This window comes from Sminthopsis crassicaudata, chromosome 3 (assembly GCF_048593235.1).
Source record: "Sminthopsis crassicaudata isolate SCR6 chromosome 3, ASM4859323v1, whole genome shotgun sequence".
NCBI classification, from domain to species: domain Eukaryota; kingdom Metazoa; phylum Chordata; class Mammalia; order Dasyuromorphia; family Dasyuridae; genus Sminthopsis; species Sminthopsis crassicaudata.
This window is the reverse complement of record NC_133619.1, coordinates 181,268,661-181,285,759: the sequence shown is the minus strand read 5'-3', so window position 1 is coordinate 181,285,759 and position 17,099 is coordinate 181,268,661. Positions and strand designations below refer to the sequence as shown.

The 17,099-nt window shown below is 34.4% G+C and overlaps 1 protein-coding gene across 7 annotated transcripts in view; it reads left to right on the top strand.

Annotated features, from left to right (window-relative positions):
- Positions 1-16,690, top strand: part of NCK2 (NCK adaptor protein 2) — a 208,366-nt gene extending 191,676 nt beyond the window's left edge. For all 7 annotated transcript variants that reach the window (XM_074299688.1, XM_074299689.1, XM_074299693.1 and 4 more), the window contains one exon: positions 15,158-16,690. In XM_074299688.1, coding sequence (XP_074155789.1) covers positions 15,158-15,352 — 195 coding nt within the window. In that variant the 3' untranslated portion in view covers positions 15,353-16,690. The remainder of the gene's footprint in view (positions 1-15,157) is intronic.
- Positions 16,691-17,099: the final 409 nt, after the last annotated feature.

The window sequence follows — 17,099 nt, the reverse complement described above, 5'->3', positions numbered from 1 at the left end:
ATTTTCTTCTTTGTTCCCCTAATTATCTTGGAGAAGAGGGTAATATCACCTAAAAGAATATCTTTTGTTTAACTTTATAAGTGGTTATTATGTTTTAGTAAAAGAAAGAAAAGAAGAAAACTGAACACACAGAGAGAACTTTATTAATGTAGAATTTAGGGCTAAGGCATTGAGTGTTTATATATTTGAACCTTTCTTCACTAGTACAAGAAAATTATTTTACCAGTGCAAAGGAATACCTGCTCTGCAACTTAACTGTAGAGTTAGTTGATTTGCCAAACATCACATATCTTGAATCTTTTCAATGTAGAGGCTGACTTCCTATCCGCTAGATCATGCTCTCACATAAACATATACTAGTTGAATTTAATTCTTCCCATTAAAAGAATAGGAAAATATCACATCTAGTGTACAAATAAACACAATTGTAGAATCTGAAGAGATTTTACTTGTAAATCATAATATGGCAATACGCTGTTTCTTGGATATTGTATTCCTCATAATTTTATTATGTTTTAAGGTTAATTAGAAGATGGATAACATAAACAAGATTTGGAAGTAATTAAGATTCCTAAATCTATAGGTTCTAGTTTTTTATAATTCTGGACCATTATTTCTAAATTATCTGTGATTAGGATGTTCATGGCATATGTGATGACAAGGAGGGCCATAAAAGCATGACTATATCAGTACTAAAGACTGAGTTTATTTCCACAGTTGGCAAGATCCAAGTAATTTGTTTTGTAAGTCGAACCTTTTTACCATGATCAAAGCTATCTCTATATTCAAATATCTGCTTAATTCAAATATGAACATGCTTCTGTGTAGGATGGCTTGGAGTTGGGAGAGACTGGGAAGACTAAGAAAATGCCTATTGGAGTAGTTCAGGTGAGATGTGATTAGCATCTGAACTAGGATGGTGGCGGTTTGAGCAGAGAAAATAGGATTTGTACAAAACATTATGGAAGCAGAATGACAAGATTTGCCACTGATTTGGCAGTATCCATCTTAACCGGTCTGGATTCTACTTTTCTCATTTGTATAGTGAGGAGATTGGATTGGATGATCTAAGTTCACCTAGTTCCTTTTTTAAGGTGATTGAGTTTAATTCTGTGATTGTCATAGAGGTTCAAGAGGAATTATTATTTTTTCCATTGAAAAGATCAATTTGGAAGCTCTTTGTAAGTTGAGATAGTAATGCATTGGTAGAGGTCCACATGAAGTGCTAATGTATTAAAGATGCTCTTCCAGAAACTGTGGCAAGTGATCATGACTTAGGTGTGAGGGACAGGGATAGTATTTAGCTTCAGAGTGTGAGACTTTTAGAATTTGTGCCATTTGTCATAATTCCTATGTTTTAATTGTTAACATTTAATGTGTGTATGTCTATGTGCAAATACATACATGCACACAAATATTTTCTGAACTGGACTTGTGATATCATTCATATAAAGAGCTACAGGTAAGGGCCTTCTTCTACCAGAGCAAATGGGCACATTCTGTACAATAGCTAGTTCTAAAGAATTGTTTGGGACTCTTAGTCACTAAGTGACTTGTCTAAGGTTACATAGGCAGTATGTGTGATTAGAAACTGGATCTTTGTGACTTCATAGCCAGCCCTCTATCCATTCTGACATGCTGCCTATTAGCATAAATTCACATATAATTTATATTATGTTGTATTATACATTGTTATATGTTTGTATTATGTTATACTATATTTATCATTTTATAGTATATTATTTATTTAAAGTAGTAGTGATATTATTTGAAAGATTTTGTCTTTAAATGTATTTGTGGCCTTATGGGAGGAAGCATGCTATAGTGAAAAACCAGTGGAGTCAAAAGATGTAATTTTGCTTCCTATTTCTTTTTAGCTGAGTTACAGAAATCACAATGGATCTTATCAGAAAAGCACTTTGTGCCTCAGTTTCCTCCTCTATAAAATGCAGATCCTAATATTTGAACAGTTTTACCACACTTACATGGAATAAAAATGAACTAGTATATATTTAGAGCTCTTTAAAGTTTATAAAGTATTATGCAAATATACATTTTTATTGTTATATTTTAGTACTTTAAAAGATCTTTTATTTCATTATTGTGAATCCTCCCTTTTTTTCTATAGTAGATGGTTTTCATTAATTTCTGTGGCCAAAAATGCATTACATGAAGACCAATCTTTTGAACATAAGTAACTCTTGCCACATCTAGTCAGGCTGGGCCTCCCTCCCATAACCTGTCTTTCAAACTCAGTTGGACTTAATCACTGCCTATTCCCAAGTTATTGCTTTCCAGGATCTAGGGATCCTTTCACTCCTCATTTAGGCATCAGAGTAAGCCTTCATTATTTTTAAAAATCCATAGTAAGAAAAATTGATCATAGTACCATGTAGTTTTATCTATGGTCACAGATAGTTAATTGAAGGATTATAACTAAAATTCATGACTTTTCACATATGATGTTTGTGCACTTAATCTCTGCCATTTTGCAGATGAGCTAACTTTCTAGCAGAGTCTATGGTCGCTTTCAAGGGAAATGGAAGGAGGGAAGAAAGGAGAGAGTTATTGAAGTTCCTAATAATATTCATCAAGAATTAGCAAATTAGTGAATACTACCTGTGCTGACACTTCTTTTTGCCTAGTAGTTAACTAAATTGTGCTGTCCTCATTAGATGTGGAACCCAGCAGAATAATAAATTGTGCTTAGGTTTGTGCTTTTGTTCTGAAGACTGATTGTTTTTGTTTTTTTGTTTAAAACAGAACAATAACATCAAAAACGTCCTCTCTTGATGATCTTGATGTAATGATACCAGTCAGTCATTTAAAGGAATAAATAGGTCATTAGGTTGGGAATGGAATAGTTAGCCGAGGTAGATGCTTTTTACTTTTCTGGCTGATCATTTTTACACATCAGCTGCTTGCTGGTTCATATATGTTAACTGATCTGTAATACACATGCTGACATACAGAGAATTTTTTCCTCACTTCCTCACCTGTTGCCAGAAAACAGTAACTTTCTTTAGTCATTAAGTGCCTCCTGACTGTGTTAGATGATAGGAAACCTTATGTGTGCCAGCCTGCACAGAGAAATGGGGAAGGTATATCCTTTTCCCCATAGTATTGCCTTAATTCTCCTACATTGCCATTTGTAAACCTACTTTCTCGCTTCTCTAACACTGGAGTTTGGGGAAAAGGGGGTTATGCTGCCACTTTCATATTTACTGCCTCTTTTATCTTGTAGGTTAGCAACCCCTCCTTATATTCAGTTCAGCCATTTAATGGGAAAAACTGTGCATGTATACACATATCCACAAAAGGCCAAAAAAACTGATTTTTTACCACCAGCATTCTTAGATATTGCAGTGCAGTGTCTCAAACATTTTGATGCATTTTAAAATTTTAGTACTTTCAAGCTTCAATACCTTAAAACTACACTGAGACTTTAGGGACATCCTATATAATTTGCACATTTGTGCATTTCTGTATGTGTATACATTTAGCTATTTTTAAAAAAATTTTATAGGTTTTATTCCATTCGTATACATTGCACTTTAAATGTGCTTCTGATTCTATTGATCATTTTAATTTTGTTAGAAAATTTGTGAATAATTTTGATTAATACTATCAGTGTATAAATTGACTTTATAGCTAACTGTACAGTACAAGATTATGAGATTTCATGGTTAATTGGTGGTCTTTACTTCTTACAGCTATTCTCTGATTCTACCTCTTAATTCTTTGATTTAATAGATTTGGTTCTTTCCTCCTTATTAAAATATCAACTATACTCTGCATCATAGCTTCAAAGTATTCAGTTGAAATTGAACAAGAAAACCTACCTGCTCACAATTTTCTTTCAGCTTCTGGAATATGAAATTAATACAGATTTTTGTGAACATATTACATATGTGTAGTATGGTAACATTCCAGTAATATATAGCTTAATATGCTTAATACTTGGAAGACAGAGAGACAGAAAGAGAGGGAACATACATACATACTCCAAGGAATTTATATTTGGCTCAGAAATGTTTGAGATGAGATTCAAGACTTTTTTCTTTCATCTTATTCATCAAATAGATATTGATAACAAAAGAGTATTACATGCATTTGTGTATGATAGTTATTATTATTAGACTGAAAGACAAGAGTGTGTCTGGCATGCAGCAAGATACTTAACAATCTCTTAGGATCCTTGTGATCACAAAGAAGGACAAACTCTGAGTACTCCATTCTTAAATCCAGAAATCCAAGAATCAAATTTTAACTGTAGCTTGCAGCCCATGTGATCTAGAGCAAGTATTAAGCTCTTGAGACCCTGTTTTTGTTTTGTTTTGTTTTGTTTTTCATTTTTAAAATGAGTATGGACTTAGATGACACTTAAGCTTCCTTCTAGCCAGTTCTAAAGCTATGAACTTACCATACTGTATGAGCTGTGTGTACAACCAAAATTAACTAGAAACTAGGTAAATGTCTTAAAATGGAGTGTAAGGGGAAATACCAATGGAATAAAAACATGAAGGAAAATGAAGGTGAAAAACATGTAGTCTAAAGTGTAATTTAAGTATCCAAATAGAGAACATCATACTGAAATGGATCCAGAATCATGGTAGAAAAAAGTATGTTCCTGTTAGAGTGAATGAACTGTACATGGGAAGGAGGGTTGGGCACAGTCACAACATTTGAAAATTGAAAGGGATTTCATCTTTCACCTACTCCTACCTTTAAACAAAAGATAGCCTCACTATAACATGTCCAAGAAATTATTAATAGCCTAATATCACTTGTTAGCACAGTGCTGGGCACATAGGAGGTGGATATTGAGTATAAAAAAGGGCATGAAATGAGAATAAATTTCACTGAGTATGAAAGTACTAGCAAATAACCTCCCACTGCCCCCATGTTAGGAGGCAGTAGTTTAAACATGCCCTAGAAACAAAAAGACTGTTCTTTTAAGACATTCAGGTCTATATCAAGGTAGGTCATAAGATCATAGATTTAGAGTTTTCCATGTCTACTTCAGCTTTTCTGACTTGTAATTCATCGTTTAGCATGCTGCTTTTAGTATTAAGCCAATACAAATTTTGTATGATATTTTTAATGCATTATTTGGATAAAGGCATATTTAAATGGTTTATATTTGTTCTGTAAATGTCGGTTGAGAAAGGCTTGGTGAAATGACATTTCATATAATTTTAAAAGTGGATTCCAAGTATTATGGGTGTATATGTATAGGTATATGTCTGTACATACACACACATAAGTATGTGTAAGTAACACATGTACATTCATATATACAAATTATATATATTCTAATAGTTATTGGTGGTGACTACTCAAAAAGCTTATTTAATCTTTCACCATATAAATAAAAGTAGTGTCCAGAATAGGCATATAAGTGGTACAATGGATAAAACATCTACTCACCTTCCTTCAAAGAAACTTATTTGTCTCAATTTCTCATCTGTTAAAAATGACCTGGAAAAGAAAATGATAAAACCACTCCAGTATCTTTCCAAAAAAATCTCCAATAGGATCCCAGAGAGGAAGTAAGGAAGGAAGTAAAATGTATAATTTTGGTGATATGAAATTAAAGAGATTTTGTGTAATTAAAATTAGATAGGAAAACAGGAAATGGAGAAGAGGATTATAGCAAGTTTCTCAGATAAAGGCCCCATTTCTCAAGTGTATAGGGAATTTATAAAAAATAAAAGCTATTCGCCAATTGATAAATGGTCAGAAGATATGAACAGACACTTTTTTAGAAGACAGCTCTTAATAATCACTGTTGATTAGAGAAATTCAAATTAAACAACTCTGAGATTCTACCACTCATCTATCAGATTTACACTAAATTCAAAGGTAATTAAGAAAGATGTTTTCTCATGAATTCCTAAACTGTCTCATAAATTGGCCCTAATCTTTACCCTTGTACATGAAAATTCTTTTTATATTACATTACTTTTTATTTACTTTCCCAGGCCCATCTCTTACTGGCTCATATGTATATATTATTTGTTAATGACAGCAGACAATGTATGCATATATGTATACGGACACATATTAACAATGTAAATAACACATATAGATATATACACACACACACACATATATGTCACAAAGTGACAAATCCTTGCTTGAGCCATAATATTTACCTATCAGGCACCAACATTGTTTCCCCTCTCTTATAAAGATACAGTAATAATACCCAGACTCAATGAGAGGAATGATTGAAGTTGGGATTATATATGCAAAATAGTTAGAGTTATAGATAAATAGTAATTGGGGAAGGAGGGGGAACTAAGAGTTGGCGGCAGGGAAAAGATCTTTTTTTTCCCCTAAGAGACAACATTTGTCATTTGGCTTACTTTATTCCCAGTATCTGAAAATCCTCAAAAACAATGCAATTAATGCCTTCTAAAATTTTTTTTGCTCTCCTCTTTTGGAAGGTCAGATTAGTTTTTGCCAGTCTTTCCTTAGTCTCCCTTTCTCCACATCCAATCAAATGCCAAGTCCTGGCCATGGAGAAAGTTTATTTGACTGGAGGAATGATGAGTTATCATAACTTTAGAAGTGGTAGGAACATTAGAGGCCATGTTCTCCAACCTTCTCATTTTACAGATGAAGAAATTGAGGTCCAAAGAAATTAAGTGACTTGTCCAAAGATGCATAGTAGATGACAGAGATTGGAACAAAAAACAAAAACAAAAATTCCTGAAGATCTTTTATGAATAATACCCAAAATTAAAACGTCTGTGGAGAAACTCTGGGCTGTTTGTTTTGGTCCAGCTTCTCAGTTGAACATATACAAAGAGAATGTGTTAAAAGTATTTGACAGCCTAAATTTAAACTACCACTTAATAATATTAGCATAACACCCTACATTTATGGGGGTGGAGTGTAGCATATTCCTTTTCAATCTGAATTTCCAGAGTATTTTTTTAGAAAATTGATAACAAAGGGATCCCTACAAATTGGGGCCAAACCTAAGGGGCCTGGATCCTCCTTCATATATGTGATTCTATCCATTGTTCTTATATGCGGAATTTTTTTTAATTACTCTCATTTGATAAAAGTTCTTAAACTGGTATCTCTAAACTTAAAAAAAAAAAAAACAAAAATTGTAACTCTTCTTCAATTAGGCAGCTTGGTGACAAAGTGGACACACTGCCAGGCCTGTTTTACCTCTGTTTCCTCATCTATAAATGAACTGGCAAACCACTCCAGAATTTTTGCCAAGAAAACCCCAAATGAGGTCATGAATTGTAACACAGTGTAATTATTTTCCTTTGTAATTCTATGCATTTTATTTTATGTATTTAAAAAAAAAAAAAAAAGCATTCCCAGAAAGTATCCACTGACAGGAAAAGACTCTTTTTGAGGCACTTCAGTACAAAATATATCAGATTTAAGATCTATGTTGAGTTCTATCTCCCTCCCTTTATAAATCTTAAGATCTTGCGAAAGATAGCTACCTTCCATAAGCCTCAGTTTTCTCATATGTAAAATGGGAATAGTGACAATACTTCTGGGAATAGTGACAGTACTTCTCAGAGTTGTAAAGATTAAATGAGATAGTAGTTGTTAAGCAGTTTGTGAACCTCACTATATCAATATTATGTTTTTGGAGGGGTTCCCCCTGAAAACACATGTATGAATACATGTAGTAGTTGGTCCTAGAACCTAAGTCTGCCACAGATCAAGACTTAATTTAGTTTAAAATCATCTTGAGTACTGCCCTTATTGCCCTAGTCCTCCACCTAGAGTAGATATTCTAAACCAGAATAGTAAGACAAGTCAAGACCCAACCAAATCTAGACCATGACTAGACAGATATTTAGAGAAAGACTACGGGGGAAAATAAGATGAAGTTTGCCTTGACATTCCCATCAATAAGGAACATCTTAGCCTTATAAACAACTATTTCTTATTTTTTTGTTTTTTGTTTTGTTTTCTCTGAGTTTACTAGCAATATATAATGTATATGATTTGGGAATTTTTTTAAAGCAGTATGCAAAAATAAGCAAATATGTAATGTTTTAAAGTTTTAAAAAGTACTTTTTCTAGCATATCCTTCTGAATTAGGAAGCATGAAAGTTATATCCATTTTGCAGATAAGCAAACAGCCAGTGATTTGCCTGTGGCCACCTCTAGCCAGTAAATGTTGGACCTAACTGCAAATTAATATATCACAAAACTCTCAGCATAAGAGGCATATAGGTGTAAAGGGCAGGAACTTTGGAGAAATATACTTTTAAGGCTCAGTATGATTGATTTAAATAAGGTGTTAACTCAATGGAATTGATTAAGACAGTAGTTATCTGGTTTAGCATGTGAGTTCTCTAGTTCAGAATGATTGATTTAATCTTACAATAAATAATGGTTTCCTAGTGATATAATGATTGGTTTATACTCAGTATACTATAATGATATAATTGTAATAGAGTATATAAACTGGGCACAAACTCAGAGAGGGACTGCAAGACAGAGACCGTCTTGGTGGCTGGTCTGTCCTCCTGCCTCTTCCACTGAAACCAAGAGACGTTCTAGAAGGCCTCCAGAAAGCTAGCCCGGCCTCAGGTGAAGGAGACAGACTGTGAAGAAGACAATAAAGACTTTTGGACTTTATCCCTGGCTATTCTCATGGAGATTATTCTGCTAAAATGAAGCCTGGTCCCAAGACCTCCAGAAAGCTAACCAGAACACTACATAGGGGGATATGAACTAGAATTGCTAATAAGTTCATATTTGATCAGCTAAAAAGCTGACTGTTTAGTGAGGTCATATTATGGCCTTAAAATTGTTTAATTTTAGTAATTCATGCTAAATCTCCCTAGGCAAACACACTTGCTAGAAACTATGATATCAAATAATACAGGAATTAGAGGTATTGAGAAGATATAGGTAGACAAAGTGAGACAGTTATCTGAGAAATCTCTAGGCAGTGTAAGCAATGTAAAGAGAGGGCAAGATCCTAGGATTAGGCTGGCCTTTAGAGATCTGCCAAGTGAAGAAGACCATCCTATCTTCCCCATCATTGGGGTTTGGATATAATGTGTTAAAAACATAATTGTAAAGTTCAGTGACGATATTGGATGTGATATGCCTGTGTTCTTCCTCTTATTTCTTAGGGAAAATTTTCTGTGCTTAAGGTGAATTTTTTTTTTTTTTTTTATGTGCTTGAACTCTGCTGCCTTATTTAAATATAAACTTTGACCATAAATAAAGATCATTTTTCCCCATTGCCTCAATTAATTACACACACACACACATACACACACACACACAATTACTGATTAAATTAAACTTAAAAATTGTTCAATTTAAAAATTCTAACTACTTAGTTTTGATTTTAATTTTGTTGTGCTCTTATAACATGGCTCATTCATGTCCATTTTTTAAGGCATCAGGGGATTTGTGATCTCATCCATCTGGACACTCACTTTGATGCATCTTACTCATTTCTGTCCATTTTATGTGATACCTATAAATCCCTTCCAATCAGTGCTCTGGAGACCATCTTCTAAGAACTGCCCAGCTACTTTTTCCATTATACATCTCTGATGGCATCCTAAAGCCTGTTTCTCTATTGCAGTTCTTTGCCTGTAATATGTTAGAGCCTGTTCATATCTACTATATATCTCTCCATTGGCCTTTAGGTGACCCTTACCTTTAATTTTTCCAGAGACTTGTGAAAAATAACTAACTATGACTAACAACTATAAAACAGCCATGAAAGAATTCTCTTGTTAAAAGAAATATGGACCTTTGTTTCAGGAAAGAAGCTTAAAGGTCATTAAAAGGTAATTTTCCAAAGGTGCAATGTTTCCTTCCTCCTATTCAATTCTACACCCAACTGATTTTCTATGCACATTATCTACTGAAATATGTGGGTTGATGGACAAATTCTGTGTTGCCCATCCATCTATAAACATATGATAAAAATTCTTCATCCACTTGGTTTTTCTTATGTGAGCTGAACTCTTGAGCAATTTCTTAGGAAAGTTTGCAATTTGCCTAAGCTTAATGATCATGAAATAATGGCTGAAAGACTTCGCCATCCATAAGACTCCCTTTTCACTTTGGACTCGGGGCATTGCATTTTCCATGCATAATGGACCAATACCTTATGCCTCAAATAATATCAAAGAGTACATGGATAACTGACTGCTGATTGAGAAATTATTCCAATATTAGTAACCAGTGCTTTCCTAGTAACAAGTAATCAGATTTCTCTGTTGTGTGTGGATATGTACATATACATGTATGTGTGAATTCACTCTACTGGTGCTACCATTCCCATTGCCTTCCTACTTTCTTCTTAAAATAGTTATTCATTATATATGAGGCTTTTGTGTAGTTTGTACTATAAGCCTTTTAACTTTACATTTGAACTATAATTTCTAGTTAATTTTTTTTAAACAATTCTCTGTTAGGCATATTTCATGCAGTTCTTAAAGAATCTTGCTGCTTCCTTATTTCTGCATCAGATATAGGTACATAAGTTTCAATCATCTTCCTGGATGGATTGTTTTGTTCTGATTTGTAAATGCCCCATGCAATTTCTTTTGTTGCTTTTGGATAGTACATAAAATTAACTTCTCTAACTCTTATTTACCTTACCAAGGGAAACTTATGAGTGGATTTTCTAATTAGTTGTAATTTGTTTTTATCTCTTGGCTTCATTTATGGAACTGTCAAGAGATTGATAATATTTAAAAACTCTCACCTGATCCATCTATCTCACTCTGTATCTCATCTCCTTTTTGTGGCTAACATTTTCAGGATGCTGTCTCCAATAGATTCTTCCATTCTTTATTTAGTCTGCCTTCTGTCATCTGAAACTATAGTTATTGCTTCCATATCATGAGGGTTGAGGCATCTCATATACACATACACACCTTGCAATCTGAAAAGTCTGCATAAAATTTTTCAACCTTCCCTTCATAGTAGAGAAGTCTTGATTTTTTTTTCTTTTTTTTTTTTTTTTTTTCTTTTATGGGATATTTACAGTACCTTATTGTAAAATTTGCAATAAGTTTTTGGTCATGGGCTCTGTGTCGTCTGTGGCTTCCACAAAACTCCCCCAAAATTCCCATTTAATTTTCTTATGCTGACCCATGCTATTTTGAAACCACAATGAGGAAACTTGTGATGTGGAAGGGATAACTGTACTTTTCCCCAGTTACCACTGATCTCTTAACTACCAGATCTAAAGGTCTTTTCTCCAACGTCATTCTTCATGTGCCTTTGATACTGTTGATCAATCTCTTCTCTATATACTTTCCTTCCTCTATGTTTGTGTAATTGGGCCTTCACCTGTTTCTCTCACCTGTCTAGGCTTTCTTCTCTTCTCACTCCATCCTATTCCTTTGATCTTATTAGCTCCCATGGATTCGCCTATCATCTCTATGCAGATAATTCTTAGACCTTTTTTCTCTAGTCCTCACCTCTCTCCTGACATCCACTCTCCCATTGCCAACTGTTTATTTGGATATCTTGAATTGGATATTCTGTAAAAGATACCCAAAATCTCTTCAAGACCAAAATCAAACTCATATTTTCCCCAAACCCTCCCTTCTAACTTACTCTTTATCATCAACGTTACTATCACGTTTTCAGGCACTCAAGTTTCCAACCTATTTAACATCCTTGATTCCTCAATCTTCCCTCTCCCTATTCAGTCAATTGCCAAATCTTGTTATTTCTGCTATGATAACATCTTTTACATATTCCTCCTTTCTCTCCTTAGGCACTGCTACCACCCTGGTTTAGGCCTTCATACCTCGTGTCTTTACTGTTGCAATAACCATCAGGTTACTCTTCTTTCTCTTAAGTCTTTCCCTACACCAATCCACTCAGTTATCAAATTACTCTTAATAATAACTAACATTTACATAGCAATCACTATGTATTAGGTGTTTAGTATATTTTCTCACTTTATCCTTCTAACCCTGGAAGGTAAGGTGCTATTATCCCCATTTTACATGTGAGGAAGAACAGGCAAACAGAGATTAAATGATTTGCCTAGAATCACACAGCTGTAATGAGTGTTGAAGGCAAAATTTGAACTCAGGTCTTCCTCACTCTGAGATTATATTCAGCGTAACCTGTAAATATTGTGTTTGTACATAATTGTTTGCAAGTTGTCTTCATCAGACTGTGAGTTCCTTGAGAGCAAGGACTGGGGTGATTTTTTTTTAACCTTTATTTCTCAACATTTAGCCCAGCACCTGGTATGTAGTAGGTACAAAATGTTTCTCAAGTTATTGGTCTAGAAGTATGTATCATTTGTTGATCATTGGCCAGAAGATTTCATATTTCTTTACTCAAGCCTAAGTTAATGTTTCTAGATAATCCAGAATCTTTGTCATTCTTAGTACCCTCCATCTCCTGTCTTGTTTTATGGCCATTGTCATTTTGCATTTTTCTTTGTTTTATGGGTTGCTGTGGCCATCCTGCACAAAGTTGCTTTACCTGAAGCCTTTCTTACATAATAGAACTAACCAGATTACACTCCCCTGATGAGCCATCCACATGAGATTTTGAGAAGGTACATTTGTGCCATTCACCAAAATATATTGATCTTTGAATCTCTGTATGAATATGTATCCTTTGTTGGCAAGAGCAGTAGCCATGTAAGTAGGCTAATTCTTCCTCAAAAGGTATTGAAATTGTCAATACTTGGCTAGCTCTGAAGACTCAGGATTATTAACATCACTTCTTCTTCAACCCAGGATAAAGTATCCATAAGGATGTTCAAACACCATGTTCACTGCTTATCTTAATGTATTATTGTGTATAGTTTTTGAGTATCTTTTCCTTCTCTCCTCTGGCCTGTCCACCACCTTACTATAGGCCCTCAAAACCATGAAGCAAGGGAGTTTTACTCAATTGAGTCAAGTTGAAGTGTCCTCAATGCTTTTGCTATTTAGTTGTTTCAGTCAAGTCCAACTCTGTGTGACCTCATTTGAGGTTTTCTTGGTAGAGATACTAAAGTGGTTTGCCTTTTCCTTCTCCAGTTTATTGTACAGATAAGGAAACTGAGGTAAACAGGGTTAAGTTATTTTCCCATGGTCACATAGCATTTAAATATCCGAGACTGGATTTGACTCAAACAGTTGAATCTTCCTGATTCCAGGCCCACTGTTCTATCCACTTTACCACCCAGCTCCCTCAGTACTTATCCTTCCTTGATAAATTCTACTATGGCCAAGTTAGTCTCCTGTTAACTATTGAATGACCGACAAGTGTCTCATTTTGTTTTAGTATTAGATAGAAACTATCCTATGACTGGGCTGAATCAGGCCCAAGTCAGAATACACTTTGATTATGAAAGTTTGCTTGTGTAGCACAATCTATGTGGAAGTGAAAAAAAAAAAAATTAGACCACATCAGAAAATTAATATATTAGAATTGCAATTGTATAATGTTGCTATGCTACAACCCTGTATTACAGGATTCTCAGAATTCTACGGTTATTTTAGGGGAAAATCTTAAATATTAACCAAGTCCAGAGAAGTTTAGAGTTTGTTTTTTCTTCAAAACACACATAACTGAAGAAGTGTCCTTTAAGTAGCTTCCATTGATCTTGCTTAGTCGTCCCAGCTTAAGTAGTATGCTTGGTGAAATCTGTGATAAAATTGTTTTTTATGGTTTTCCCAGTGTAGTGGTTTAGAATAGCATGCTTTGTGTATATTCAAATTAGAATGAAGTAGAAATACATAGTCAGGGTCCCTTTATTGCTTTACTTTTGAAAATTTTGAAGCTATATTTTTAATGTGATGTTTTTCCCCTAAGAAAAAGCAAGATAGGCCCTCTAGTGGCTGTCTTTCTGAGGAAAAAGGTACCTGGAAAACAGAATACCTACCTGCACATGAGTCTTGTTCCCTGTTCCTTTGTTTAATGTCACTTTACTATATATTCATTGATATATTAATTTTTTAAAAAAAGACTTCTATTCCCTTCTTGTGCTCTGATGTTTTATCTTTTTTGGGCTATATCTCCCCACCTTTGTTTTCTTAGAATCATTTTTAAGACTGCCCCACTCCAGATGCTTAATGCCTTCTCCCCTTGAAAACAGGAACTGTTTTTGCCTTTTTTTATATCCCCAGGTATTTAGCACAACATGTAGCACATGGTAAGCACTTCATAAATGCTTGTTGACTGATATAATGAGCCCTTGTGTCTAATGACATGTCTGTTTTGGTCCATTTTCAAAGAAATGTCAATTTGCAAATAAGTAGGAGAACGTTACTCCAATTTAATTAGCTTTTATAACCATTTTTGAGGGTGATGGGGAAGGGGAGACATATAATTGCATAAGAAAAGAATATTCTCAGGGTGAGATTGGGAAATGTGTTAGGCTCAAAAACAAGAGACTTAGGTTTGAATCCTGGTTCTTTTACTTTCAACTTTTATGGGCTTGGGTAAGTCACTAAATTGTCTTGCCTTAATTTCTTCATCCAAAAAATGGAGTAGTATTAGATGGCTTCCTCTTTTGAAGGGTCATATCACTCTTCATACCTGTTCACAAGGTAACATTCCCCATCCCCCCAATTAAATTAGCAAAGAACTATGTTTTCCTTATTTCAAAGAGTGATAGAAACAAGTAAGTATTTATTTCCAGGCTCTGACCCTGCCAATATGTAATTAATTTGCAGTAAATTCCAATTTATCCAGTTGTAGGAATGCAATGTCATGGTTAATTAAATAATCCTATTTTCTAAGAATTACTCCATTTACCATGCATGGATTGTTAGAACTGGAAATGGTTTTAATCCAGCCCCCTTCTTTTAAAGATGAAGAAACTTTAGTGTAGGAATTCATGCCTAAATTATATTAAACATAATTACCTTTATTGATTGGAAAGTTATATAAGAATCTTGTAGTGCTTCAGTGTCATTATTGTGAACATCAGTCATCATAAAGTACTAGGGGGAAAAATCTATTTGAAAGTTAGTTATGGTTATTTGGGCTTTGGGGGAAATAGACATTTGTTACATCAGAGTAAATTCTTTTCCTTCTCACATTGAGTTTTGAAGTGTGTGGCTGCTTAATGGTGTTTGGTGTACCCCCTCTACCAACCCCACCACATCCCTTTTTTTGATCATGTTATAACCCAGTTATATGTGTGTGTTTTTTCTTCTTACAGCCCAGTGACTTCTCCGTATCTCTTAAAGCATCAGGGAAGAACAAACATTTCAAGGTGCAGCTTTTGGACAATGTCTATTGCATTGGACAGCGCCGGTTTCATACTATGGATGAATTGGTGGAACACTACAAAAAGGCACCTATTTTCACCAGTGAACATGGGGAAAAGTTATATCTCATCAAAGCACTTCAGTGACATTAAAGAGGGGGCTAGGCTGCCTAGTCCACGTCTCACTAAATGCCTAGTCCGCTTCTCACTAAACTACAGGCCTTAGGTCCAACATTCACCTACAAAGAGCAGAGCTGACCTCCTACCTGATACAGTCCCAAACCCAGGGCTCTTGCTTCTCAGAGGGCTTTGCTCTATCATATGGTTTGTATTTGATTTATGATTCATTTGCCTAATTTGTTTTTTCTCCCCCCAGTTGGGTTTGGTTCAGTTTGCTTCCTCTCAGGTTAAAAACTTCAGTGAACATTATCAATACTCACTTCCATGCCTGAGTTCTAAAGCCCCCTCTCTCCCTGGTTTACAGAATTTAGAGATGAGAGAGAGGGAAGTGAGTTTGGTTTGATTTTGTTCTTTTTAATTGGAGACAGTGTTAATCTATTCAAATTGTTCATGGTGACAGAACTCTTAGTTAAGAGACATTGGGCACAGTTTGAATGCACTGAAGCTACAGCTAATTAAGTGAAATATAGTAGACATAAACAGTTGTGGCTGTGAGTTCTGTAGCTCTTTGGCTTACCAGGTAGTGTATGACAAAAATTCTTAGGCTCTAGTAGCACTCTACGCTGTATTCTGCTATTACATTGCTTCCTTGACTCTATATAAGAGTACACCAATTAAAGCATTTTGTAATAAGACTTCTTAAACTACTATGGTAAGATTGTAGTAAAAGAAATCTAGTGTATTTTGGTCTGTGGTTGCAACAAAGAGAATTTCCCTTAAAGCTGATTTGCAAGAAAAAGAATCGGTGACTTATAAAGGCTAAAGGTTTTGGTAATCTATACAACCAAATGTGCCATCCACATAATCCTTTTTCCTCTCACCCTTCTGCTTGTTTGAATTTAACAATTATGTATTTAATTCTCAAAGTAATATGTATCTGTAGCTATTTGTTGACACTAATCCAGATGATTACAAAAAAACTGATCTTTTGGGGAAGTGGGGCTACCAACACTATATATATATATACACACACATATATATATATATACACACACACACACAAACACATAGAGAGACATATCTATCTATATAGATATAGATATATGTTGTGTGTGTGTATATATATTATTTGCTTTACAGGGAAAATTCTTCAGGGTTTACAAAAGATGATGTGATTGGTAGTGAGACACACAGAATGTTTTTGAAAAAAAATGCATTTTCTGTTTTCTTTACATTTAAATTTCTTTATAGTTTGAATATACAATCTTGAGATGGCACATTCCTGAGATTGAAGAAGGGGTCTTGAGATCCCTTAAACTTGCATACAGTTTTTTGGATATTGTAATAAAAAAGGTATTATGTCAAGATCGAGTGTGTGTCTTTATCTCTATTAGCACTCAAATTCAGTAATAGCAATTAAATGAATACCAGATTTATCAAATTACTTGGGACCTGAATGGTGAAATTTTTAAAGAGTTTTAGTGCCTTCACTATGTTATATTGTGTGCTCTTTTCCTGATGATGGTATTGTTTGTTGAAATAATAAACAGTGAAATTATTTTTTTAAAAAGCTATTATCTCAATTATCACCTAAGCTTGCTCTTATTATTAATCAAAATATCTGACATTTTATCAAAGCTGGTATTAATCTAGTAGTTACAGTAGTTTTCCTATATCCCAAGGTTAATTTGAGGATTAAGTGAGATAATATTTGTAAAGAGCTTAGTCACAATTCCTGACATATATTAGGTGCATAACAGATGCTTACTTTTGT